The 27950-nt window shown below is 41.6% G+C and overlaps 1 protein-coding gene across 4 annotated transcripts in view; it reads left to right on the plus strand.

The window, feature by feature from the left end:
* LOC128703870 (RNA polymerase II subunit 5-mediating protein homolog) overlaps positions 1-27920 on the plus strand; it is a 52832-nt gene extending 24912 nt beyond the window's left edge. For 3 of the 4 annotated variants that reach the window (XM_053798716.1, XM_053798717.1, XM_053798715.1), the window contains 5 exons: positions 6783-6932; positions 13598-13820; positions 14394-14812; positions 18529-18647; positions 26093-27920. In XM_053798716.1, coding sequence (XP_053654691.1) covers positions 6783-6932; positions 13598-13820; positions 14394-14812; positions 18529-18647; positions 26093-26221 — 1040 coding nt within the window. In that variant the 3' untranslated portion in view covers positions 26222-27920. The remainder of the gene's footprint in view (positions 1-6782; positions 6933-13597; positions 13821-14393; positions 14813-18528; positions 18648-26092) is intronic. The other variant, XM_070104902.1, reaches the window with a different exon arrangement.
* The last annotated feature ends 30 nt before the right edge of the window (positions 27921-27950 follow it).

The raw sequence follows: 27950 nt of genomic DNA on the forward strand, positions 1-27950 counted from the left end.
AACATTTTCAGACAGCATTCAGTTTTCGTAAATTGATAAAAATGTCATATTATATTTTTCGGAAAGTTACAAGCCCCATTTACGATTCCTTTCAAAGGAGAAGGGATGGCTCAGTAAGATGAAGGCTCTTGTTCCAAGGAGTTAACACTGCCCTTACCTTGAATCAAACCTAATTTCATCTCATTTTACACGAGTTGTATAAATTTATTTTTAACACACTGGTAGTTACATTTAGTAATTTTTACAGAAGGGGTTACTATTCCCTTGCTCCTGGCATTTTAGTCGCCTCTTATGACACTCACGGCTTACGGAGGAAGAATTCTTTTCCACTTCCCCATGAAACCCTTTGTAAATACTTGAGGAGAAACTCTACTACACATTTGAATTGTACTTAAACGGCCCAAACAGATCGACGTTCAAATTCGTATTGCTGCAAAAGTAGATCTACTTTTTTTATATATATTTTCAAATATAACAAAAATAAATATAGATAAGTTTTTTTTACATGTTTTCAAATGTAAAATAAAAAAGATCATCTACATTTTTTTATATACTTTCAGATGTTGAAAAAACGTATATATACGTTTGGACCGTTTAAGGGTTAAACGGTCCAAACAGATCGACGTCCAAATTCGTAGTGCTACAAAAGTAATCTAATTTTTTTTACATATTTTCAAATATAAAAAAAAAAAATGTAGATAAGTTTTTTTTACACGTTTTCAAATGTAAAACAAAAAAGATCAACATTTTTTTACATTCAGAAGTTGAAAAAACGTATACGTATATACGTTTGGACCATTTAAGGGTTAATAGCCGATTTTCACTCGCCAGTCTGTCTGGAATTTCTGTTTTGAGCTTTATTCCCTGCATTTACACAAACATGCTGATGTGCAATATGAATACAAGATAACCCACACATAACCCGTAAACAGTCCAAACGTATATATATACATTTTTACCGCTAGTGCCCCAAACGTATATATACGTTTTATGTGTCCTACATTTAACATTGCCACGATAAGCCTGAGTCACCTAGACATGTTGCCACGATAAGCCTGAGTCACCTAGACATGTGAGAATGGGTGTGAGCACTCACTGTGCACCTTATTAAAATAATTGGGGATGCCTAGGTACCATATGCTTTTTTTTTTCCTATTAAAAAACAACAATGTTTTTTTTCTCAAAAAAGTTGGGGCAGTACGGTAGTGAACGTATATATACGTTTGGACCGTTTACGGGTTAATAGAGAGGAGCTTATGACTGTTTTGGTCTGACTTGGACCATTTATAAGTGCACAATGTGAAAATTGTTAGCAATGTGTTTTGCTGATTAACCATAATGTGCATTGTCAGTTTATTTAGGTACAGGTACACACAAGTACAATTATCATGCATAGTTTAACATTGCAAGACTAGCTGGTGACACTAGCTGGCTGGCTAGTGTCACCACTCCACTATGAGAAAACTTCCCCTCATTTCTTCCGTTGCTACTCTTGCAACATTGCATAGCTCTTGATACACAGAGACCTCGTCTGTCTGTGATTGAATTGCGTAGTTTAACTTGTATCAGTTACCTAGGATAACCTAGAAAAATTAATTTTGACGTTACCCCCCTGGAAGGTTTTACAAACGGAAAGTAGACATCGAGTTGGAGGGGCAGGGTATAGGCGAAAGGCTTTTCAGTCTATTTTGTATTGGAAAATTGTTCTGTGAACATTCCTAAGTGAAAGTGGGTTGGGGTCAGCTATAACTGTATCAGCAGACTAGGAATATTGGTTGTAGTGGCTTCCCAGGAGGTGACAGTGATGATTCAACATAGTACCAAATGTTTATGAACATTTGGTACCTTGAAAAGGGGTATGGTGATACCAGCAAGATGTGGCAAGACACTTGTGTACTGTTCAAAGCATTTGTTAGAGGAAATGTCTTGCGTCGAGTGGCTTCTTCAGTCCTAATTAGACCTGGAAAAAAACTGTATAAGTTGTATCATGTACTTTTTTTTTTTCAACAAGTCGGCCGTCTCCCACCGAGGCAGGGTGACCCAAAAAGAAAGAAAAAATCCCCAAAAAGAAAAAAATTTTCATCATTCAACACTTTCACCTCACTCACACATAATCACTGTTTTTGCAGAGGTGCTCAGAACACAATAGTTTAGAAGTATATACGTATAAAAATACAAAATATATCCCTCCAAACTGCCAATATCTCAAACCCCTCCTTTAGAGTGCAGGCATTGTACTTCCCATTTCCAGGACTCAAGTCCGATTATATAAAATAACCGGTTTCTCTGAATCCCTTCACTAAATATTACCCTGCTCACACTCCAACAGCTAGTCAGGTCCCAAATACCATTTGTCTCCATTCACTCCTATCTAACACGCTCACGCACGCTTGCTGGAAGTCCAAACCCCTCGCCCACAACACCTCCTTTACCCCGTCCCTCCAACCTTTTCAAGGATGACTCCTACCCCGCCTTCCTTCCCCTACAGATTTATACGCTCTCCATGTCATTCTACTTTGATCCATTCTCTCTAAATGGCCAAACCACCTCAACAAACCCTTTTCAGCCCTCTGACTAATACTTTCATTAACTCCACACCTTCTCCTAATTTCCACACTCCAAATTTTCTGCATAATATTTACACCACACATTGCCCTTAGACAGGACATCTCCACTGCCTCCAACCGCCTCCTCGCTGCAGCATTTACAACCCAAGCTTCACACCCATATAAGAGTGTTGGTACTACTATACAGTGCACCCTCGACCAGCGATGGCATCGATTAATGATAAATCTGACTAGCGATACATTTTATCGCAAAAATTTTGTCTCGATTAGCACTAAAAAACTCGACCAACACTATTCCTTCCGTCTGAGACGCGTCCACTTCTGGCCAGTATTTACAAGCCAGCCAGCCACCGCGGTCGCTTCCAAGCATACAATCGGAACATTTCATATTATCACAGCCTTTTTAGTGATTGCACCTGCCAAATAAGTCACCATGGGCCCCAAGAAAGCTTCTAGTGCCAACCCTACAGCAAAAAGGGTGAGAATTACTATGGATATGAAGAAAGAGATCATTGCTAAGTATGAAAGTGGAGTGCATGTCTCCGAGCTGGCCAGGCTGTACACAAAACCCCAATCAACCATCGCTACTATTGTGGCCAAGAAAACGGCAATCAAGGAAGCTGTTCTTGCCAAAGGTGCAACTATGTTTTCGAAACTGAGATCGCAAGTGATAGAAGATGTTGAGAGACTGTTATTGGTATGGATAAACGAAAAACAGATAGCAGGAGATAGCATCTCTCAAGCGATCATATGTGAAAAGGCTAGGAAGTTGCATGACGATTTAATTAGAAAAATGCCAGCAACTAGTGGTGATGTGAGTGAATTTAAGGCCAGCAAAGGTTGGTTTGAGAGATTTAAGAATCGTAGTGGCATACATAGTGTGATAAGGCATGATGAGGCTGCCAGTTTGGACCAAAAAGCAGCTGAAAAATATGTGCAGGAATTCAAGGAGTACATAGACAGTGAAGGACTGAAACCTGAACAAGTGTTTAATGGTGACACTGACAATGTTGTGAAACACGTTAGGAATGTCATAAAGGAATGGGAGGTACAGGCCTCTATGGGCAGATATGTTGTGCGACAGAGGTCCAGTGACTCTCAAGCTGGTCCTAGTGGCATTAAAAGAAGGGAAGTAACCCCGAAAAAGGACTTGCCACCTCAAGTCCTAATGGAAGGGGATTCCCCTTCTAAACACTAAGACCATCAACACACTCCCCTCTTCCCATCCCATCAATCATCACCAGATCTTCAATAAAGGTAAGTGTCATGTAACTGTGCCTGTCTTCTTCAGTTTGTGTGTATTAAAATTAATATTTCATGTGTTAAAAATTTTTTTTTTCAATACTTTTGGGTGTCTTGCACGGATTAATTTGATTTCCATTATTTCTTATGGGGAAAATTAACTTGACTAACGATTATTTTGACTAACGATGAGCTCTCAGAAACGAATTAATAGTGTTAGTCGAGGGTCCACTGTACTTTCATACATTCCTTTCTTTGCCTCCTTAGATAACATTTTTTGCCTCCACATATACCTCAATGCACCACTCACCTTTTTTCCTTCATGAATTCTATGATTAACCTCATCCTTCATAAATCCATCCGCTGACACGTCAACTCCCAAATATCTGAAAACATTCACTTCTTCCATACTCCTCCTCCCCAATTTGATATCCAGTTTTTCTTTATCTAAATCATTTGATACTCTCATCACCTTACTCTTTTCTATGTTCACTTTCAACTTTCTACCTTTACATACACTCCAAATTCGTCCACTAACCTTTGCAATTTTTCTTTAGAATCTCCCATAAGCACAGTATCATCAGCAAAAAGTAACTGTGACATTTTCCATTTTGTATTTAATTCCCAGTAATTTAATCCTACCCCTCTCCCTAACAACCCCATCTATAAATATATTAAATAACCATGGTGACATTACACATCCCTGTCTGACTTACTTTTACCGGGAAGTAGTCTCCCTCTCTTCTACACACCCTAACCTGAGCCTCACTATCCTCATAAAAACTCTTTACAGCATTTAGTAACTTACCACCTATTCCATATACTTGCAACATCTGCCACATTGCTCCTCTATCCACTCTATCATATGCCTTTTCTAAATCCATAAATGCAATAAAAACTTCCCTACCTTTATCTAAATACTGCTCACATATTTGCTTCAATGTAAACACTTGATCTACACATCCCCTACCCACTCTAAAACCTCCTTGCTCATCCGCAATTCTACATTCTGTCATACCTCTAATTCTTTCAATAATAACCCTACTGTACACTTTTCCTGGTATACTCGGTAAACTTATTCCTCTATAATTTTTACAATCTCTTTTGTCCCCCTTTCCTTTATATAAAGGGACTATACATGTTCTCCGCTAATCCCTAGGTACCTTCCCCTCTTTTGTACATTAAACAAAAATACCAACCATTCCAACACTGTCCCCCGCTGCTTTTAACATTTCTATCATGATCCTGTCAGTTCCAGCTGCTTTACCCCCTTTCATTCTACTAAATGCCTCGTGCACCTCCCTCACACTCGCATCCTGCTCTTCTTCACTCCTAAAAGATGGTATACCTCCCTGGCCAGTGCATGAAATTACCACCTCCCTTTCTTTGTTGACATTTAAATGTTCCTCAAAATATTCTTGCCATCTACCCAAAACCTCCATCTCCCCATCTACTAACTCCCCTTCTCTGTTTTTAACTGACAAATCCATTTATTCCCTAGGCTTTCTTAACTTGCTTAACTCCAAAACTTTTTCTTATTTTCACTAAAATTTCTTGACAGTGCCTCTCCCACTCTATCATCTTACCTCCTTTTGCACTCTCTCACAACTCTCTTCACCTTTCTTTTACTCTCCATATACTCTGCTCTTCTTATAACACTTCTGCTTTGTAAAAACCTCTCATAAGCTAACTTTTTCTCTTTTATCACACCCTTTACTTCATCATTCCACCAATCACTCCTCTTTCCTCCTGCACCCACCCTCCTATAACCACAAACTTCTGCCCCACATTCTAATACTGCATTTTTAAAACTATTCCAACCCTCTTCAACCCCCCCACTACTACTCATACCTGCACCAGCCCACCTTTCTGCCAGTAGTTGCTTATATTTCACCCGAACTTCCTCCTCCCTTAGTTTATACACTTTCACCTCCCTCTTACTTGTTGTTGCCATTTTCCTCGTATCCCATCAACCTCTTACTCTAACTGTAGCTGCTACTAGATAATGATCCGATATATCAGTTGCCCCTCTATAAACGTGTACATCCTGGAGCCTACCCATCAACCTTTTATCATGTACTTTTAGAAATATATTATTATAAAGTTGGGTAATTTTAAGGAGATGTGTGATTAATTTTGCAACAAAGCTGTAGATGAGTGGAATAAACTAACAAGTAGTCATTGAAGCTAACTCTTTAGGCAGCTATAAAACTAGCTTTTTGATCATTTTTTAAAATCTGTTGTGTTCAATAATAAAGCCCACGTGGAGATAACCCAACGGTACGGGTGGGGTTAGAACTCATAGTAAGCGAGTCGTAAAATTCCGTACCAGTATGTAAGCCACTGGGCCAGCTGGCTACAAGAAGATTCGTCCAACTAGGTATATTTATACACCATAGAGAGGTTAGCATGGGTCACCACTGTGACTACAAATGCAAGTTTTTACTGATGAATCTTCCACCAGCAAGGCAGTGATGAACTCTAGCTCATGTCCCTTCAGCCATGCCATGACTCTGTAATAACTTGCATTTGTGGTTATAGTGGTGGCCCATGCTAACCTCCCTATGGTGTATAAATATATACCTAGTTGGATGATTGTTTTTGTAGCCAGGCGGCCCCGTGGCTTACACACTGGCCTTTAGTGTTACCTCTCGCTTGCCATGAGTTCTAACCCCTCATCTACCGTGGTTCGTTTGCAATGGTATTATGATATTGAGTCACATCTCACTTGGAAATGGAAACACAGAATATTAATTGGTCTGTATATTTTGATCCCCTTCTGGAGTCCACTTCAGTAGAAGGTCCCAGCAGAGGGTTGAAATACACAAACCAATAATTCTTGTGTGTTTTCGTCTCTGTGGGTTATTATTGAGCATTGCAAAAATGTTCATTACACTTCAGTTTTCATCTCTTGATACACTTTAGTCACCTGTTTAATTCTTAAGACTATATGCTTACCTGAAAGTGTTTCAGACTGCGACGAGAAGATCAAAACTGCGGAGAGTGCCAGGAAAGTCCATAGCAATATTTTGAAGCAGATCGAGGAGGTGCTGGGTGGGGAGGCTGGCGAGCAGGTGGAGATAATAGAGGAACTCACAGAGGAACAGTTTATCAAGAGTCAAGGTATACCCAAACGTTGATAAATTAAGAGTGCAACACTTTGGTATCTTTAGTGTGGTACTGTTTCCCCATACAATGATACCAGTTCCAGGTATTGGACTGATGATACCAGTTCCAGGTACTGGACTGATTATATCAGTCCAGTACCTGGAACTGGTATTATCAGCCCAGTACCTGGAACTGGTATCAGTCCAGTACCTGGAACTGGTATCATCAGTCCAGTACCTGGAACTGGTATCATCAGTCCAGTACCTGGAACTGGTATCATCAGTCCAGTACCTGGAACTGGTATCATCAGCCCAGTACCTGGAACTGGTATCATCAGCCCAGTACCTGGAACTGGTATCATCAGCCCAGTACCTGGAACTGGTATCATCAGCCCAGTACCTGGAACTGGTATCATCAGCCCAGTACCTGGAACTGGTATCATCAGCCCAGTACCTGGAACTGGTATCATCAGCCCAGTACCTGGAACTGGTATCATCAGCCCAGTACCTGGAACTGGTATCATCAGCCCAGTACCTGGAACTGGTATCATCAGCCCAGTACCTGGAACTGGTATCATCAGCCCAGTACCTGGAACTGGTATCATCAGCCCAGTACCTGGAACTGGTATCATCAGCCCAGTACCTGGAACTGGTATCATCAGCCCAGTACCTGGAACTGGTATCATCAGCCCAGTACCTGGAACTGGTATCATCAGTCCAGTACCTGGAACTGGTATCATCAGTCCAGTACCTGGAACTGGTATCATCAGTCCAGTACCTGGAACTGGTATCATCAGTCCAGTACCTGGAACTGGTATCATCAGTCCAGTACCTGGAACTGGTATCATCAGTCCAGTACCTGGAACTGGTATCATCAGTCCAGTACCTGGAACTGGTATCATCAGTCCAGTACCTGGAACTGGTATCATCAGTCCAGTACCTGGAACTGGTATCATCAGTCCAGTACCTGGAACTGGTATCATCAGTCCAGTACCTGGAACTGGTATCATCAGTCCAGTACCTGGAACTGGTATCATCAGTCCAGTACCTGGAACTGGTATCATCAGTCCAGTACCTGGAACTGGTATCATCAGTCCAGTACCTGGAACTGGTATCATCAGTCCAGTACCTGGAACTGGTATCATCAGTCCAGTACCTGGAACTGGTATCATCAGTCCAGTACCTGGAACTGGTATCATCAGTCCAGTACCTGGAACTGGTATCATCAGTCCAGTACCTGGAACTGGTATCATCAGTCCAGTACCTGGAACTGGTATCATCAACCCAGTACCTGGAACTGGTATCATCAACCCAGTACCTGGTACTGGTATCATCAGCCCAGTACCTGGAACTGGTATCATCAGCCCAGTACCTGGAACTGGTATCAGCCCAGTACCTGGAACTGGTATCATCAGCCCAGTACCTGGAACTGGTATCATCAGCCCAGTACCTGGAACTGGTATCATCAGTCCAGCACCTGGAACTGGTATCATCAGTCCAGCACCTGGAACTGGTATCATCAGTCCAGCACCTGGAACTGGTATCATCAGTCCAGCACCTGGAACTGGTATCATCAGTCCAGTACCTGGAACTGGTATCATCAGCCCAGCACCTGGAACTGGTATCATCAGCCCAGCACCTGGAACTGGTATCATCAGCCCAGCACCTGGAACTGGTATCATCAGCCCAGCACCTGGAACTGGTATCATCAGTCCAGTACCTGGAACTTAACCTGCTTATACAGCAGGTTAAGTTCCAGGCTACTGCTGTAAAGTGAAACACAGCCGTTTTCCACTTTAAATGCATATAAAAGCCTGGTAACATGTTTACACTATCATATATTGAGTAATAGAGCTAGGCCTAAAATATGCATATACAGTACAGTACACACATACCTTCAAATATTGTTGTCCTTATCTTAGTCAGTGGTGAATATGTTCATTATAATAAGTCTGAATAAGTGAAAAATGGGTGTCATTGAAAACTGCTGCATTAGCGATCAGTGTAAAGCAGGGCAGTGTAAATCACCCTGCTTTACAACAGGGCGCTTTAACCCTTTGACTGTTTCATTTGTATATATACTTCTTACGAGGTACCGTGTTTGATGTATATATACAGTGGACCCTCGACTTTCGTGAAATTCGACCTTTGGCGAGTTTTTTTGGAAAAATTTGGCCTAGAGTTTCGTGAAAATACTCGTGTTTTGGCGACCGTCTGGTACCCGTCCGCCCATCACCGCGCGCACAAAGCCAGTCTCCCACGCCATTCACGCTCAGTGTGCCATTGTTTACCAACACGTGACCATCACCCCACGGGTTCATATGTAATAATCCATTGTTTTTTGTGATTACAACTGCTAAATAAGTCACCATGAGCCCAAGGAAAGCTAATGCAAGCCCTTTGGTAAAGAAAGTGAGGAACATGATCGAATTCAAGAAGGAAATCACTGAAAAATATGAGAGTGGAGCGCGTGTTACAGAGCTTTCCAGGATGTATGGCAAGCCCCATTCAACCATCACTTCGATCGTGGCGAAAGGAAAGGAAATAGTGTGCTGTTGTTGCAAAAGGGGTGGATATGCTGACAAAAAGGAGATCACAAATCCTCGAAGAAGTGGAGAGGTTATTGTTGGTGTGGATTACCGAAAAACAGTTAGTAGGAGATAGTGTTACGCAGTCAAAAATGTGAAAAGGCAAGGCAGTTGCATGACGATCTCGTAAAGAACATGCCTGTAACAAGTGGTGATGCTTGTGATTTTAAGGCCAGCAAAGGTTGGTTTGAGAGATTTAAGAAGCGTAGTGGCATACACAGTGTGATAAGGCATGGTGAGGCTTCCAGTTCTGACAAAAAAAGCAGCTGAGAAGTTTGTACAGGAGTTTAAGGAGTGCGTAGACACTGGAGAATTCAAACCCCAGCAAGTGTTTAATTGTGACGAAACAGGCCTCTTCTGGAAGAAAATGCCAAAGAGGACCTACATCACGCAGGAAGAAGTGGCACTCCCAGGACACAAGCCTATGAAAGACAGGCTAACTCTCATGTTTTGTAGTAATGCTAGTGGGGATTTTAAAGTGAAGCCTTTACTGGTGTATCACTCTGAAAATCCCAGAGTGTTCAAGAAATAGTGTCACCAAGAGTAACTTGTGTGTGATGTGGAAGGCTAACAGTAAGGCATGGGTCACAAGGGGAATTTTTCTAGACTGGTTTAATTAATGAAGTGTTTGGCCCCAGTGTGAAGAAATACCTCCTGGAAAATAAATTGGCCTCCTGGTAATGGACAATGTTCCTGCTCATCCTCCAGACTTGGAAGAGCAAATAGTGGAGGAGTTTAGTTTCATCATGGTGAAGTTCTTGCCCCCTAATACAACTCCTCTCATCCAGGTCATTTCAAACCTCAAAAAAATGTACACCAAAGCAGTGTTTCAGAAGTGCTTTGAAGTGACCTCAGACACTGAATTGACCCTAAGAGAGTTATGGAAAGATCACTTAAATATCCTCACTTGCATAAACCTTATAGGTAAGTCTTGGGAGGGAGTGACTTCCAGGACTTTGAACTCTGCTTGGAGAAATTTGTGGCCAGATTGTGTACGAGAGGGATTTTGAAGGGTTTGTGGCTGACCCTGAGGAACCTATGCCAGTTGTGGGAACTATTGTGGCATTGGGGATGTCCCTGGGGTTGAAGATGAGTGGTGAAGATGTGGAAGAGGTGGTGGAGGACCACAGGGAAGAGCTAACCACTGAAGAGCTGCAAGAGCTTCATCTGCAACAGCAAGAGATCACAGCTCAGGAAACTGCTGCAGAGGAGGAGAAAGAGAGATGGAGGAAGGTGCCTTCTTCAAAAATTAAGGACATTTGTGCAAAGTGGACTGAAGTGCAGACATTTATGGATGAACTTCACCCTAACAAAGCTGTTGCAAGCCGTATTGGCAACATGTACAATGACAGTGTTGTGTCCCACTTCAGGAAAATCTTAAACGCCAGAAACAGACCTCTCTGGACAGATATTTTGTGCGACAGGGGTCCAGTGACTCTCAAGCTGGTCCCAGTGGCATTAAAAGAAGTGAAGTAACCCCAGATATGGACTTCATACCTGAAGTCCTAATGGAAGGAGATTCTCCTTCCAAAAAATAGTGTACACTTTCCTCCTATCCCCTCCTCCCATCTTCGATCCACGCAGAAGTCTTCAGTAAAGGTAAGTGTAATGCTATTTTTTTTTTTAACTGGATGTACTTGATTTATGATTGTTTTCATTATGTAAATCTTTATTTAATTTGAAACAAAAAATTTTATTTTAATATTTTTGGGTGTGTGGAACGGATTAATTTTATTCCCATTATTTCTTATGGGGAAAATGGTTTCAAGTTTCGTGAATTTCGACCTTCGGCGGGGTCTCGGGAACGGATTAATCACGAAACTCGGGGTTCCACTGTACTCATAAATTCTAGCGGCTTAAAATCAAGCAGGAGAAAGCTGGTAGGCCCACATGTGAGAGAATGGGTCTGTGTGGTCAGTGTGCACCATATAAAAAAAATCCTGCAGCACGCAGTGCATAATGAGAAAAAACAACTATGACCGTTTTTTTTAATTAAAATGCCGACTTTGTGGTCTATTTTCGTATAATATTTATGGTTGTATTCTCGTTTTCTTGGTCTCATTTGATAGAATGGAAAACATATAGAAATAGAGGTGATTTTGATTGATTTTACTATAAAAAGAACCTGGAAATGGAGCTCAAAGTACAGGAAATGTTTGATTTTTGCCAATGTTCAAAAGTAAACAAATGATGTCATTGTCCAATAAATGTCCAACTAGCCATTCTAATATGCAGTCATGAATGGGTTGATGTTATTTATACAATTATTACAATATTGCAGTAGTCTGCATAATAGTAAATCTTCTATTTTTTGTTTAAATAAAAATTCAAAATAGAAAGCAAGAGTAATATCAGAGGAGCCTGGAGACATAACTGATGAACAAAGAAAATGTTATTTTAGAGCCAGGAATGTCTGCATTGTTTATCTGGACCTTATTTTGAAATTGTCAAATTTTTTAATTTTCGTGAAATTGGCCAAATTGCAAATTTCTGACCATGTTATTGGGTAGTTGAAATCGGTAAATGGGCAGTTTCTTGTACTCAATCGATAGAAAAAGCGAAGTTCTAAAGAAATAGTTATGAGTTTGGCTGACTGGAACAATGGAATTAGTCGAAAATAGGACTCGGTGGGCAAAATCGCCAATTTGTAAATATCGCCGAGGTCGCTAAGTTCGCGAGAGCGTAATTCCGTCGTTTTTCCATCAAATTTTGTTTTTTTTGGTGTCATTACAATTGGGAAAAGATTCTCTATCATTTAACCCTTTCAAGGTCCGTCCCGTAGATCTACGGCTTTACGGTGAGTGTCCAAACCGTAGATCTACGCCATGAGCTCAGCTCACTCTGATGAACTGTGAGTGGTACATTTGGGCCTAGATATGAGAGAATACATCTATGTGGTATGTGTGCACCACATAAAACAGATCCTGCAGCACACTGTGTATAATGAGAGAAAAAAACTGAAATCATGATTTTTCGATTAAAACAGCGACTTTGCAGTGTTTTTTCGTATGCTTTTTATAGTTGTATTTGCGATTTCTTGGTCTCATTTAATAGAATGGAAGACATATTACAGAAATAGAGATGATTTTGATTGGTTTTAGCACTGGAAATGGCTTGAAACTGAGCTCAAAGTAGCAAAAATGTTAAATTTTTGCCGATATTCAAGAGTAAATAAACGACCTCACACGTCTAATACACATCAGCTGGTGGGTCTAATATACATTCACAAATATGGTGATGATATTTATACAATTATTACAGTATTGCATAACAGTAAATCTTCTATTTTTTGGTGTGAATAAAAATTCATTATGTGAATAAAAAATCAAAATGGAATTTATTTGTAAAGCCTCAAAATGTAACTAATGAACAGAGGAAATGTTAGTTTAGTTCCAGGAATACCTACATTGTTTATTCTGGACCCTATTTTTAAATTTGAATATTTTGAACTTTGTGTTAAATTGGCCAAATTAACAATTTCCGATCACTTTATTTTGTAGTTGAAACAGTTGACTTGGCGATTTCTTGTGCTCAATCGATAGAATAGAAGTAATACTAGTGAAATAGCTAAGAATTTGGTTGATTGGAATAATGTAATTGGCCTAAAATGGGAGTCAAAGTCGGCAAAATCGCCGATTCGTAAATATCGCTGACACATCAAAATTCGCGAGAGCATAATTTCGTCAATTTTCCACCAAATTTCGTACTTTTTGTTTTATTACCTTCACAAAAAGATTCTCTACGATTTCATAAGAAAAAATAATTTTTTTTTTTTTTAAATTCTTGGACACTGGTGCGTGACTTCAGATTTTGGCCTTGGACCCTGAAAGGGTTAATAAAAAAAAATTTTTTTTTTTTTTTTAAATTTTGCGACACCAGGAGACACCTCAGGATTGGGGTTTGTGACAGTCAAGGGGTTAATTTTCTTATTGTTTTTCTGTTAATTTTGTTGTTTTTGTGTTGTATATTTCTTTTACATGGCTATGAGCACTGAATTATCATTGCAGTCACACTGCTTTATAAATGTTATTGCTACTGCTTAACTAATGCATTAGTAGAGAATGTAAACTAAATATATATTTGTAAATTACAGAAGAACACAGAAAGAAAGTCGCTAGTTTCTTCAGCAAGCAAAAGGAAAGTGCATCTGATGCTGAGGCTGGCAGCAGTAGCAGCAGCACTTTGTCGTATCCTGAATACATGGACAGGCTTTCGCAAGAACACAGGCTATCTTACGAAGATATTATGAAGCGATTAGACCAACTTGAGCTAGAGGAGGAGGAAGAGGAAGAGGAGGAGGAAGAGGAGGGGGAGGGGTAAGTATATATTCCTTGTTTTGAGGTTTGATTTATACTCCCTTCAGGGTTAGCTTGACCCTTAAACTGTCCAAACGTAGATTTACGTTCGCTCGCATAGCGCTCCGAACGTAGATCTACTTTTGGACAGTTGAAAGGTTAATATCTGTATTATACACCACATAACCATCCTCTGGGTGGTGGTTACAAGATTAGATACATAACCCCTTCTCCTTTTAAAATGCCATTATGGTATGCTCCTCACTTAGCAACGCATTCGTTTACCGACGTGGTTTTAGGAATGGCACTCCATCGTTAAGTGAGGAGAGGCTGTACAGTGGACCCCCGCTTCACGATCACCTCCCAATGCCACCAATTATGTAACTGTATTTATGTAAGTGCATTTGTACGTGTATGTTTGGGGATCTGAAATGGACTAATCTTCACAATATTTCTTATGGGAGCAAATTCGGTCAGTACTGGCACCTGAACATACTTCTGGAATGAAAAAATATCGTTAACCGGGGGTTTACTGTATTTTCAACACGCTACTTGTATCCCCTGTATTCCTGAGCACTGCATCTTGTTTTTCAGAGAAGCTGGAAGTGAAGACACTGAAGAGTGTGAGGAAGATGATGAGAAGGAAGTGAAGTTTGATAATGAGATTAGTGATGAAGAAAGAACTATGGGTAGTGAGGGTGAGATGGATGAGAGTAGTAGAGCAAAGAGAGCCAAACTTAAGAGACGGGTATCTTGGGCGGACGATGTGCGCACCCTCTTCACCGTAATCCCAGATGACGACAGTGAAGACATCTGCCGCATTAAATACTCCAGCAAGCCGCTGTCCCTTCCTCTGGCAGAACTGTCAATGGAAGGGCTCGATAGAACTGATGGTACGGCCGAAAATATTCAGAGTCCTTCTGATATTTATAAAGTCTTTGCTCAAGGGGCATCTGCACCAGAGCCGCAGCCTCGAGGAATACTTAAAAAATCTGCATCACTTCCCATACAAGGTAACTTGAATTGTATATATTACTGATGGGCCCCGCTTATACACCAGGTTAGGTTCCAGGCTACTGCTGTACAGGAGGGCCTCACTTATACAGCAGGTTAGGTTCCAGGCTACTGCTGTACAGGAGGGCCTCACTTATACAGCAGGTTAAGTTCCAGGCTACTGCTGTACAGGAGGGCCTCACTTATACAGCAGGTTAAGTTCCAGGCTACTGCTGTCGAGTGAAAATTTCTTTATCAATTTCAAATGCATATAAAAGCCTGATAACATGTTTATACTATCATATATTTAGTGAGAAATAGAGCTAGGCCCAAAAGATGAATATACAGTACACACATTACTTACTGTAAAATATTTTTATTCTTAGCTTATAGCGAGTGATGAATATATTTATTGTAGAAAGTCTGGATAAATGAAGAATGGGTATAATTGATAACTGCTGCATTAGTGAAATTCCATAAAGTAAAGTGCTGTAAAGCAGGGCCCTCCTCTACCTGATACCTATGAGGGACTTAGATATTTGGCACTGGAGCTACTCTCTCCATCCCTGGATCAGACCAGATAACCTTTTATTAAAGTGCCGTGTGACCCACGTGATTTTAGCACTTCCTAATGATTTTTTCTACCTCAGTGACCATCTGTAAAGGCAGGGCAAACCAAAGGAAAAATGCATTAATCATCATTCCTGAGTGTTGGCACTGCACCTCCCACCAGAGGACTCCAGTCCAGCTAACTAGTTTTCATGGATCCCTTCATAAAAGTTACATTAGTCACTCTGACAGAACGTGAATTAAAAACTGTATGTCTCCTTGCATTCCTGATACTTTTTCAAGCCTGCCCCTAAAACTCAAAACCTCTTTTGCCCCTACTGTTCCTGGGATGACCACTATCCCTTGTACCTTCCACTCCAGATTTATACACCCTTTGTCAACCTATCCCTCCCCATCTTTGCATGCCCAAATCACCTCAACAATCCATCCTCAGTCCTTTGGTGACCCCCATCACCTTTTCTACACTCTGAATTCTCTCCATAATATTTGCACCACACATTACTCTGAACATGACATCTCCACTACTCCTAGCCTCCTTGTTACAGCATTCAGAATGCATCCTTCTCACCCATGTGTGAGTGTTGGTACCATATAACTGGGTGTTCCAGGGGTCAATGCCCCTGGAGCCCAGTCCATGACTAGGCCTTGCAGTGGATCAGTGTCTGATCGACAAGGCAGGATTGCTGATCTTTTATTTCTCATAAACACACAAGGTGACAAGTAAAGTTTACAAATTAATATACACCTACCATCCGACTTACAACCTGCTCGACTTACGACCATTCGACTTACGGCCGTGTTTATGCCAAATTTCTGGGAAATAAACAACTATTTGCGTTGTACATAGTGTTTATCCTAAACCTTACAGTATAAAATACAGTACTAACAACATAAAAAGTAAAGTAAAACATGAAATACCAAAATAAAACAACAAAATAAAGTCATTACAAAAATGTTATGTTGATATTCAGTAGTAAAGTTCGACTTACGGCCAGTTTCTCGGAACCGAACTCGGTCGTAAGTCGGATGGTAAGTGTACTTCCATTCATTATACACTTACATTTCCTGTCTGCTTCTTAATAGTTTTTCAACCCACCGGTAGTATCCCACCAAGGCAGGGTGACCTGAAAAAGAAAAGTTTTTAATTTTTTTTATTAACTCGTCAGCCAGTTTCCGCCTTCCCTCCGCTACAGATTAACCCTTTCACTTTCGGCCTCATAATAATACGGCTTGCAAGCCAGTGTCGGTCCCATAATACTACGCCAAAATTCTAGCGCCTTCAAATCTGGCGAGAGAAAGCTAGTAGGCCTATATGTGAGAGAATGGGTCTGTGTGCTCAGTGTACACAGTATAAAAAGAAATCCTGGAGCACGCAGTGCATAATAAGAAAAAACTCCATGTTTTTGGCTTAAAACAATGAATTTGCAGTGTTTTTTTGTATGGTATTTATGGTTGTATTCTTGTTTTCTTGGTCTCATTTGATAGAATGGAAGATATATTACAGAAATAGCGATGATTTTGATTGACTCAAGAAATCGTAATGACACGATTGCAAATAAACCATACCCCCGGCCGGGATTGAACCCGCGGTCATAGACGGGCTGGAGTTTTGAGACTCTATGACCGCGGGTTCAATCCCGGCCGGGGGTATGGCTTTTTTGATGATTTTGATTGGTTTCACGATGAAAAGTACCTTGCAATTGAGCTCAAACTAGCGGAAATGTTTGATTTTTTGCCGATGTTAGAGTAAACAAATCACGCCACGCATCCAATACACGTCAACTGGAGAGTCTGATATTCTTTCACAATTGCGCTGATATTATATACACCATTTTTACAATAATGCAATAGTCTCCATAAAAGTAAATCTTCCATTTTTTGTGTGAATAAAAATTCAAAATGGAAAGCAAGAGTGATATAAGAGGGGCCTGGAGATGTGACTGATTAACAGAGAAAATGTTATTTTAGTGCCAGGAATGTCAGTCTTGTTTATTCTATACCCTGTTTTGAAATTGGCATCTTTTGAAATTTGTGTGAAATTGGCCAAATTGCCAATTACTGACCACTTTATTGGGTAGTTGAAATTGGTAAATGGGGGGGGTCTCTTGTACTCAGAACAAATGGAGTTCTAGCGAAATAGATAAGAGTTTGGTCAACTGGAATAAGGTACAGTGGAATCTTGCATATAGAACTTTCTTTGGTCCAGAAGGCTGTTCAAGTGTCGCTACCAAACGAATTTATTCCCATCAGGAATAATGTAAATTAGATTAGTCCATTTCAGACCCTCAAAAATACACTTATAAAAGCACTTACAAAAATACACTTTGATAATTGGTTGAGTTGGGAGCAGTTCGATTTTTGAGTTTCCACTGTAATTAGCTGAAAATAGGGCTCATAGTGGGCAAAATTGCTGATGCGTAAATATCACAGATGTTGCTAACTTCACAAGAGCGCAATTTCCATCGAATCTCACACTTTTGGTGGAATGACCACCAGGAAAAGATTCTTTATCATTTCGTAAGTAATTTTTTAAATTTTTCGGCCCCGAGAGTGAGTTAAGGATTGGGAGTCTTGACCCTGAAAGGGTTGATCTTGTATTTAGTTTCCAGCCTAGGAAGCCTGGTGTGAGACTGGGCAAGGTAATCTCCAGAACACTATGAGGTAACAGATACAGTGGAACCTCAAATATCGAACTGCTCCCAACTCGACCAATTATGTGAGTGTATTTTAGTAAGTGCTGTTATAAGTGCATTTTTGAGGGTCTGAAATGAACTAATCTAACTTGCATTATTCCTGATGGGAATAAATTCATTCGGTAACGGCACTCGAACAGCCGTCTGGAACGAAGAAAGTTCGATATTGAAGGTTCCACTGTACTTAAGTGTTTAATGTGCTACTACCAGCCTTGATGACCCCACATGAGGTTTAGCCTTTAACATGAATTATTATTATTTTCAACACTTCGGCTGTCTCCCACCGAGGTGACCCCAAAAAAGAAAAACATTTTCACCATCATTTATCACCTTCAGATAAAACATTCCAGATGTCACTCCAAACAGCCAGTATCCCAAACCCCTCTTTTTAAAGTGCAGGCATTGTACTTCCCATGTCCAGGACTCGAGTCTGGCTAACCAGTTTTCCTGAATCCCTACACAAAATATTACAGATGTGAGTGATGGGTGGTGCTGTCCCCCCAAACCTCTGGATATTGATGCAGAAACTCCGGAAGACCTGCCCCCACCACCTCCATCACCCCCTCCCAAGAGAATGCAGTCGCTCAAACCTGTGAGTACCACCAGCCCTCTATGCATGGCCAAAAATATTGTTTTTACTACCCTGATAATAAAAATCACTGATGGAGTAATTTCACACCTAATGAATAATTGAGAAGAAACTATGATTTTTTTTTGGTCCTAGATGTTAAGTTGGGAGACCAGGATAGACCAAAAGGCCATGTTAAGTTTCCTCTAAATTAATAAAGTTACATAACTTTACATGTGTGGCAGGCTTGGCAGTCCCTGTGTGGCAGGCTTGGCAGTCCCTGTGTGGCAGGCTTGGCAGTCCCTGTGTGGCAGGCTTGGCGGTCCGTGTGTGTGGCAGGCTTGGCGGTCCGTGTGTGTGGCAGGCTTGGCGGTCCGTGTGTGTGTGGCAGGCTTGGCGGTCCGTGTGTGTGGCAGGCTGGGTGGTCCGTGTGGCAGGCTTGGTGGTCCGAGTGTGGCAGGTTTGGTCCCTGTGTGGCAGGCTCGGCGGTCCCTGTGTGGCAGGCTCGGCGGTCCCTGTGTGGCAAGCTCGGCGGTCCCTGTGTGGCAGGCTCGTGGGTCCCTGTGTGGCAGGCTCGGGGGTCCGTGTGTGGTAGTCTTGGTGGTCCGAGTGTGGCAGGCTCGGGGGTCCCTGTGTGGCAGGCTCGGGGGTCCCTGTGTGGCAGGCTCGGGGGTCCCTGTGTGGCAGGCTCGGGGGTCCCTGTGTGGCAGGCTCGGGGGTCCCTGTGTGGCAGGCTCGGCGGTCCCTGTGTGGCAGGCTCGGGGGTCCCTGTGTGGCAGGCTCGGCGGTCCCTGTGTGGCACGCTTGGGGGTCCCTGTGTGGCAGGCTCGGCGGTCCCTGTGTGTGGGTCTATGATATTATCAGAGATGCAGTTTACAAAGATGCTTCTGAAGTCTTCAGTATTTTTCTCTGACATCAGGTTTCATTTTTAATTTACTTTTGGTGTATGTGTGTGCATTTTTTCTTTCCACGTTATAGGTCAGTGCTTTTTAAATCTTCGATCCCTTGTCAACACGTCTTTCACTACAGCATCAATAATTGACAAGTATTATATTTCTAGTACAGTGGACCCCTGCTTAACGATCACCTCCAAATGCGACCAATTATGTAGATGTATTTATGTAAGTGCGTTTGTACGTGTATGTTTGGGGGTCTGAAATGGACTAATCTACTTCACAATATTCCTTATGGGAAAAAAATCGGTCAATACTGGCACCTGAACATACTACTGGAATGAAAAAAGTTTGTTAACTGGGGGTCCACTGTATTATATTTCTAGTATAAGTAACCTACTGTATCTTCGTCTCTACTCAGTCATTCCACAAAACCAAAAATCATTGAATCAATTCATACATTTTCTGACAAACCTCAATTTTTAGCTAAAAAATGCTCATTCTTCTTTCGACATACTTGTGCTTTATAGTAATCTGTTTACATTAATGTTTTATCACTGATTTCATCATTGCTTAGTTAATCTTAAGTTAATTTTAAGCCAGCCCGTAATGCTATGCATATAAGTGGCTTTGGCATGCTGCTCTTACCTGTATCTTTTTGTACCTCTGTATGTGTGCTCAAATTGATAATAAATAAATAAATAAATAAATAAATAAATACTGGCTGTATCCCGGAGGAAAATATGCATTTATGCTACTTTAAAAAAAAATAAAATGATTTGGCTTACTTTTTCCCATAAAATTCAGCTGTAGCAGCAGTTTTTATTAAAACTGTGATAGTCATATTTTTGAAATTGTACCATTTATTAATTAGGTACCTTTTCTTATTGTACATATTAAGGGTTTAGTGCTTTATGATTACAATATAATAATCCTATTGTACATATATTTGTAATTGCATAATAAATCCTACTTAATATGATGTCTAAATCTTAATAGTTATTAAGCATTAGAATTAGTTGACTTATATAAAATACATTGACATATAAGCTGTTGTATCTGAGAGATTGTGTGTGAATGACGGTGAAAGTGTGTGAATGACGGTGAAAGTGTGAATGACGGTGAAAGTGTGTGAATGACGGTGAAAGTGTGTGAATGACGGTGAAAGTGTGTGAATGACGGTGAAAGTGTGTGAATGACGGTGAAAGTGTGTGAATGACGGTGAAAGTGTGTGAATGACGGTGAAAGTGTGTGAATGACGGTGAAAGTGTGTGAATGACGGTGAAAGTGTGTGAACGACGGTGAAAGTGTGTGAACGACGGTGAAAGTGTGTGAACGACGGTGAAAGTGTGTGAACGACGGTGAAAGTGTGTGAACGACGGTGAAAGTGTGTGAACGACGGTGAAAGTGTGTGAACGACGGTGAAAGTGTGTGAACGACGGTGAAAGTGTGTGAACGACGGTGAAAGTGTGTGAACGACGGTGAAAGTGTGTGAACGACGGTGAAAGTGTGTGAACGACGGTGAAAGTGTGTGAACGACGGTGAAAGTGTGTGAACGACGGTGAAAGTGTGTGAACGACGGTGAAAGTGTTGAACGACGGTGAAAGTGTTGAACGACGGTGAAAGTGGTGAACGACGGTGAAAGTGGTGAACGACGGTGAAAGTGGTGAACGACGGTGAAAGTGGTGAACGACGGTGAAAGTGGTGAACGACGGTGAAAGTGGTGAATGGTGGGGGAAAATGGTGAATGGTACGGAGTGTTTGTTATTTGGGTCACCTGCCTCAGTGGGAGACAGTCGATGTGTTGAAAAAAAAATTGCATGCCAGTGGTTTCTTTTGTGCCTAACAATGTTTTATTATGCTTAAAGTACATTATTTTGTACTGCACAAAGAAATAATTTGTATTTGTATAATTAAAAGAGGTCAATATATCTGAAATGCGTAGGGAGACACTGGTCAGAGAAATAGCAAGCATCAAACTTAAGCTAAAGGAATCTTATAGGAGTCAGGAATCGCGGGAAGAACTAAAAGCCATAAATGAAATTGAAAGAAACCCAAAGTATTTCTTCTCCTATGCCAAATCAAAGTCGAGAACAACATCCAGTATTGGGCCCCTACTTAAACAAGATGGGTCCTACACTGATGACAGCAAGGAAATGAGTGAGCTACTCAAGTCCCAATATGACTCAGTTTTTAGCAAGCCGCTAACCGGACTGAGAGTCGAAGATCAAAATGAATTTTTTATGAGCTACAGAATTTGGTTAACACAAGCCTATCCGATGTTATCCTGACGCAAAATGACTTCGAACAGGCGATAAATGACATGCCCATGCACTCTGCCCCACGGCCAGACTCGTGGAACTCCGTGTTCATCAAGAACTGCAAGAAGCCCCTATCACGAGCCTTTTCCATCCTATGGAGAGGGAGCATGGACATGGGGGTTGTCCCACAGTTACTAAAAACAACAGACATAGCCCCACTCCACAAAGGGGGCAGTAAAGCAACAGCAAAGAACTACAGACCGATAGCACTAACATCCCATATCATAAAAATCTTTGAAAGAGTCATAAGAAGCAAGATCACCACCCATCTAGAAACCCATTAGTTACACAACCCAGGGCAACATGGGTTTAGAACAGGTCGCTCCTGTCTGTCTCAACTATTGGATCATTACGACAAGATCCTAAATGCACTAGAAGACAAAAAGAATGCAGATGTAATATATACAGACTTTGCAAAAGCCTTCGACAAGTGTGACCATGGTGTAATAGCGCACAAAATGTGTGCTAAAGGAATAACAGGAAAAGTCGGTCGATGGATCTATAATTTCCTCACTAACAGAACACAGAGAGTAGTCGTCAACAGAGTAAAGTCCGAGGCAGCTACGGTGAAAAGCTCTGTTCCACACGGCACAGTACTCGCTCCCATCTTGTTCCTCATCCTCATATCCAACATAGACAAGGATGTCGACCACAGCACCGTGTCTTCCTTTGCAGATGACACCCGAATCTGCATGAGTGTCTTCCATTGCAGACACTGCAAGGCTCCAGGCGGACATCAACCAAATCTTTCAGTGGGCTGCAGAAAACAATATGAAGTTCAACGATGAGAAATTTCAATTACTCAGATATGGTAAACACGAGGAAATTAAATCTTCATCAGAGTACAAAACAAATTCTGGCCACAAAATAGAGCGAAACACCAACGTCAAAGACCTGGGAGTGATCATGTCGGAGGATCTCACCTTCAAGGACCATAACATTGTATCAATCGCATCTGCTAGAAAAATGACAGGATGGATAATGAGAACCTTCAAAACTAGGGAGGCCAAGCCCATGATGACACTCTTCAAGTCACTTGTTCTATCTAGGCTGGAATATTGCTGCACACTAACAGCACCTTTCAAGGCAGGTGAAATTGCTGACCTAGAAAATGTACATAGAACCTTCATGGCACGCATAACGGAGATAAAACACCTCAATTACTGGGAGCACTTGAGGTTCCTAAACCTGTATTCCCTGGAATGCAGACGGGAGAGATACATGATTATATACACCTGGAAAATCCTAGAGGGACTAGTACCGAACTTGCACACGAAAATCACTCACTACGAAAGCAAAAGACTTGGCAGACGATGCAACATCCCCCCAATGAAAAGCAGGGGCGTCACTAGCACGTTAAGATACCATACAATAAGTGTCAGGGGCCCGAGACTGTTCAACTGCCTCCCAGCATACATAAGGGGAATTACCAACAGACCCCTGGCAGTCTTCAAGCTGGCACTGGACAAGCACCTAAAGTCGGTTCCTGACCAGCCTGGCTGTGGCTCGTACGTTGGTTTGCATGCAGCCAGCAGCAACAGCCTGGTTGATCAGGCTCTGATCCACCAGGAGGCCTGGTCACAGACCGGGCCGTGGGGGCGTTGACCCCCGGAACTCTATCCAGGTAAACTCCAGGTAACTCCTGAGAGATGGTCACAACTCTTCCTACAAACACTAACTTGAATCTGAGTGACCTGCCAAAGGTAGTTTAGAAAAGACAGGTTGCAGAACAAGCTTTTACTGTGACAAAGTTTGACCTTGTAGTTTCATCGTCATGACTAGAATTCTACTGAGAGAAAAGTGTCAGTTTCTCGGGTGTTGCACAAGCCACACAGGTTCAACTCTTCCCTACTGAGAGGTTAATAATAATAATATCAACCACCCAGGGAGGTACTACCATCCTGTAGTAGTAGGTTGGTAGACAGCAACCACCCAGGGAGGTACTACCATCCTGTGGTAGTAGGCTGGTAGACAGCAACCACTCAGGGAGGTACTACCATCCTGTGGTAGTAGGCTGGTAGACAGCAACCACTCAGGGAGGTACTGCCATCCTGGGGTAGTAGGTTGGTAGACAGCAACCACCCAGGGAGGTGCTACCATCCTGGGGAAGTAGGTTGGTAGACAGCAACCACCCAGGGAGGTACTACCATCCTGTGGTAGTAGGCTGGTAGACAGCAACCACTCAGGGAGGTACTGCCATCCTGGGGTAGTAGGCTGGTAGACAGCAACCACTCAGGGAGGTACTGCCATCTTGTGGTAGTAGGCTGGTAGACAGCAACCACCCAGTAAGGTACTACCATCCTGTGGTAGTAGGTTGGTAGACAGCAACCACCCAGGAAGGTACTACCGTACTGCCAAGCGAGTGTAAAATGGAAACGTGTAATTGCTTTACATGATGGTAGTAGGATTGCTGGTGTCTTTTTTCTCATAAATATGCAAGTTTTCAGGTACGTCTTGCTACTTCTACTTACACTTAGGTCACACTACACATACATGTACAAGCATATATATATATACACCCCCCCCCTCTGGGTTTTCTTCTATTTTCTTACTAGTTCTTCTTATTTCCGCTTATCTCCATGGGGAAGTGGAATAAAATTCTATATCCATAAGCTATGCATGTCGTAAGAGGTGGCTAAAATGCCAGGAGCAAGGGGCTAGTAACCCCTTCTTCTGTATACATTACTGAAGTTAAAAAGAGAAACTTAAGTTTTTCTTTTTGGGCCACCCTGCCTTGGTGGGATACCGCCAGTTTGTTGAAGGAAGAATAATTATTTCTACACTTACATGATACAACTTATACAGACCATAAATGACATCAGTGACACACTATATAGAGATTCCCTGGTTATGTAGAGCATTTCATGCAAATTAAATTACTTTTGTCCCCAGGATGCCACCCACACCAGTCTACTAACACCCAGGTACCTACTTACTGCTAGGTGAACATGGACAGCAGGTGTCTTAAGGAAACATGTCCTAATGTTTCCATCCATACCAGGGATTGAACCACGGACCTCAGTGTGTGAGCTGAGTGCTCTATGCATCTGCTCGCATAGTATAATTAAGTCATTCTTCAAACCTTTAGTATGAAGGCTTAGCCCTGCCAGAGAGTTGTCTTAATACTGGTGAAAAGCCCCTGGATTCAAGAAATTGAAATGCCCTTCCTTGGATCAGTTGTAATTGCCTCTCGTTTCCCAGGCACTGTATGCTTAGGCGGCTTATTATTCACTTCAGGGCCAATTACTGCTCTTGCCAGTCAGGTGATTGCACTTGCCACTCTCACCTGTGGGGTTGCTGTTACATTTGCATGAGGATGATCTAGTCCCTAGTTACACATTTCATAATACAGTGGACCCCCGGTTAACGATATTTTTTCAATCCAGAAGTATGTTCAGGTGCCAGTACTGACCGAATTTGTTCCCATAAGGAATATTGTGAAGTAGATTAGTCCATTTCAGACCCCCAAACATACACGTACAAACGCACTTACATAAATACACTTACATAATTGGTCGCATTCGGAGGTGATCGTTATGCGGGGGTCCACTGTACGTACAGTAGAACTCCTGTATTCACTGATTCGGTATCTGCGGTTTCAGTTATCCACAGTTTACTGTGGCCCAAAAATACCTCTTAATTTTGCATAATAATGGCACCAAATCACAAAAGTAAGAGAAACAGAGAAAGAGAAAGCCATGATGTGCTTCCCATCAGTGAAGAAGTAATAATTCTTCACTTATTGTGCATAATTTATCAATTAAAACTTTATAATAGGTATGTATAGGACTTACAGCCTCTCCTCACTTAATGACGGAGTTTCGTACCTATGACCTCGGTGGTAAATGAATTCGTCGTTATGTGAGGAGCATACTATAATGGTAGCAAGTTTGTGTCAACCATCTTTGATATTATTTTAATGTCACCTTTGCACCATTTATAACATTTCTGGCATATTTTTGAATGTTTATACAGTAGTGTACTGTACATATATTGAAATAACAGAATAAAGGAAATTAACCCTTAATGTACATTATTTATGTATGCATACTGGTCAAGGAGCCTGTTGTAAGTCCGAGTCATCAGTAAATGAGTACATCCCTAAGTGAGGAGAGGCTGTATAGGGTTTGCTACTATCCAGTTTCGGTATCCACGGCAGGGTCTTCAAATCTCTCCCCCGTGGATACAGGAGTCCTACCGTATAAGTACTGACAGGACATAAAAATTTGTCATAATGACATTATCCCTCTTGCAGGCATTTTCATACAGAGTCACGGAACGAAAGTTTGGCGACACCGATGCTCAGGAGGCAGAGTCGACCACAAAGAAAGAAGTTCAACCAAAGAAGGTGTCAAAGTTCAAAGCATCAAGATCGAAGAAATAAGTTTTACCATTTCCCTGACAATAGGTGTTTAATTTAATAACCAAATAAAGATAAGGATATATACATAGAGAGAGAGACGGTTCATGTTTGTCTCTTTACCATTTTCACTCATTTTGAAGTTTCAGATTCATATTGATTAGCATAAATTTACCAGCAGGGTATTAATATTATAGGCCATATAATGCATGGAGTGCAGGTCTACCTAATATAGTGAAGTATTAACTAAACTCATTGCAGCCTATTTCTGCAACTATTACCAGTAAGCTCTTATAATGCTATTCTATATAGTGTAGTTTTTTACCCAAAACAGTTGAAAAAATACATTCAAAATTAAGCAGTACAGGAGGGCTCCACTTACACAGCAGGTTAGGTTCTGGGCTACTGCTGTATAGGAGGGTCCCACTTACACAGCAGGTTAGGTTCCAGGCTACTGCTGTACAGGAGGGCCCCGTTTACACACAGGTTAGGTTCCAGGTTACTGCTGTACAGGAGGGCCTCACTTATACAGCAGGTTAGGTTTCAGGTTACTGCTGTACAGGAGGGCCCCGCTTATAGAGCAGGTTAGGTTCCAGGTTACCTCTGTACAGGAGAGCCCTGCTTAAACAGCAGGCTAGGTTCCAGGCTACTGCTGTACAGGAGGGCCCTGCTTATAGAGCAGGTTAGGTTCCAGGTTACTGCTGTACAGGAGGGCCCCACTTATACAGCAAGTTAGGTTCCAGGCTACTGCTGTACAGGAGGGCCCCGTTTACACACAAGTTAGGTTCCAGGCTACTGCTGTACAGGAGGGCCCCGTTTACACACAAGTTAGGTTCCAGGCTACTGCTGTACAGGAGGGCCCTGTTTACACACAGGTTAGGTTCCAGGTTACTGCTGTACAGGAGGGCCCCGCTTATACAGCAGGTTAGATTCCAGGTTACTGCTGTAAAGTGAGACATTTTTTTTTAACTTTCAAATGCATGTAAAAGCCTGATAAGATGTTTACACTATCATATATTAAGTGAATAATAGAGCTAGGCCTAAAAAATTCATATACAGTACACACATTACTTACCTTTTAAATATTTTCAGCCTTAGCGTATAGTGAGTGGTGAATATATTTATTGTAGGAAGTCTGAATAAATGAAGAATGGCTATAACCGAAAAACCATAAAACGAAATTGGTGCCCGACTGTACGTGCTATGGAGGTTTTTTTATGGGATATCTAATTTTGAATTCAATTTTTCAGTCGGTTACAAAAAATCATTCTGTATAGAGGAGCTTTGTAAGAAAGCTGTCGTCATATGCAAACTGTTCTAATATTAACTTGTAAATTATTACATTCCCCATCTTGCAACTGTAAGGTGACTACATCCCAGGTGAGGCGTTAATGTTGTCGAGCACCTTGACGGAATGGTGTAACCACCTACCCCTAGACCCGGCACAGTTGTTAGTACCCTACCATGCCATCCTTGCTTGCTCCTAGGGTGACATTGTCTTCTCATAAGCTGTGAAGGCATACATGTATCCCTGTTGTGTAAAAACAGTTGAACCACTTAATCCGACCATGGAATGGGCAGGGTTTGAACTGGCATGGAGATTTACCACTCTCGCCGTGGGTTCGAACCCCACCCATTATGTGGTTCATGTACAATCGTGCTATTACAACCACTTAATCGTTTTGCCAATTTATCATCCTGTCAATACATATCATACACATTACTGTGGTGTTTTTCTTGCCCTTCCTCTGGT

Source organism: Cherax quadricarinatus, chromosome 95, assembly GCF_038502225.1.
Source record: "Cherax quadricarinatus isolate ZL_2023a chromosome 95, ASM3850222v1, whole genome shotgun sequence".
Lineage (NCBI taxonomy): Eukaryota > Metazoa > Arthropoda > Malacostraca > Decapoda > Parastacidae > Cherax > Cherax quadricarinatus.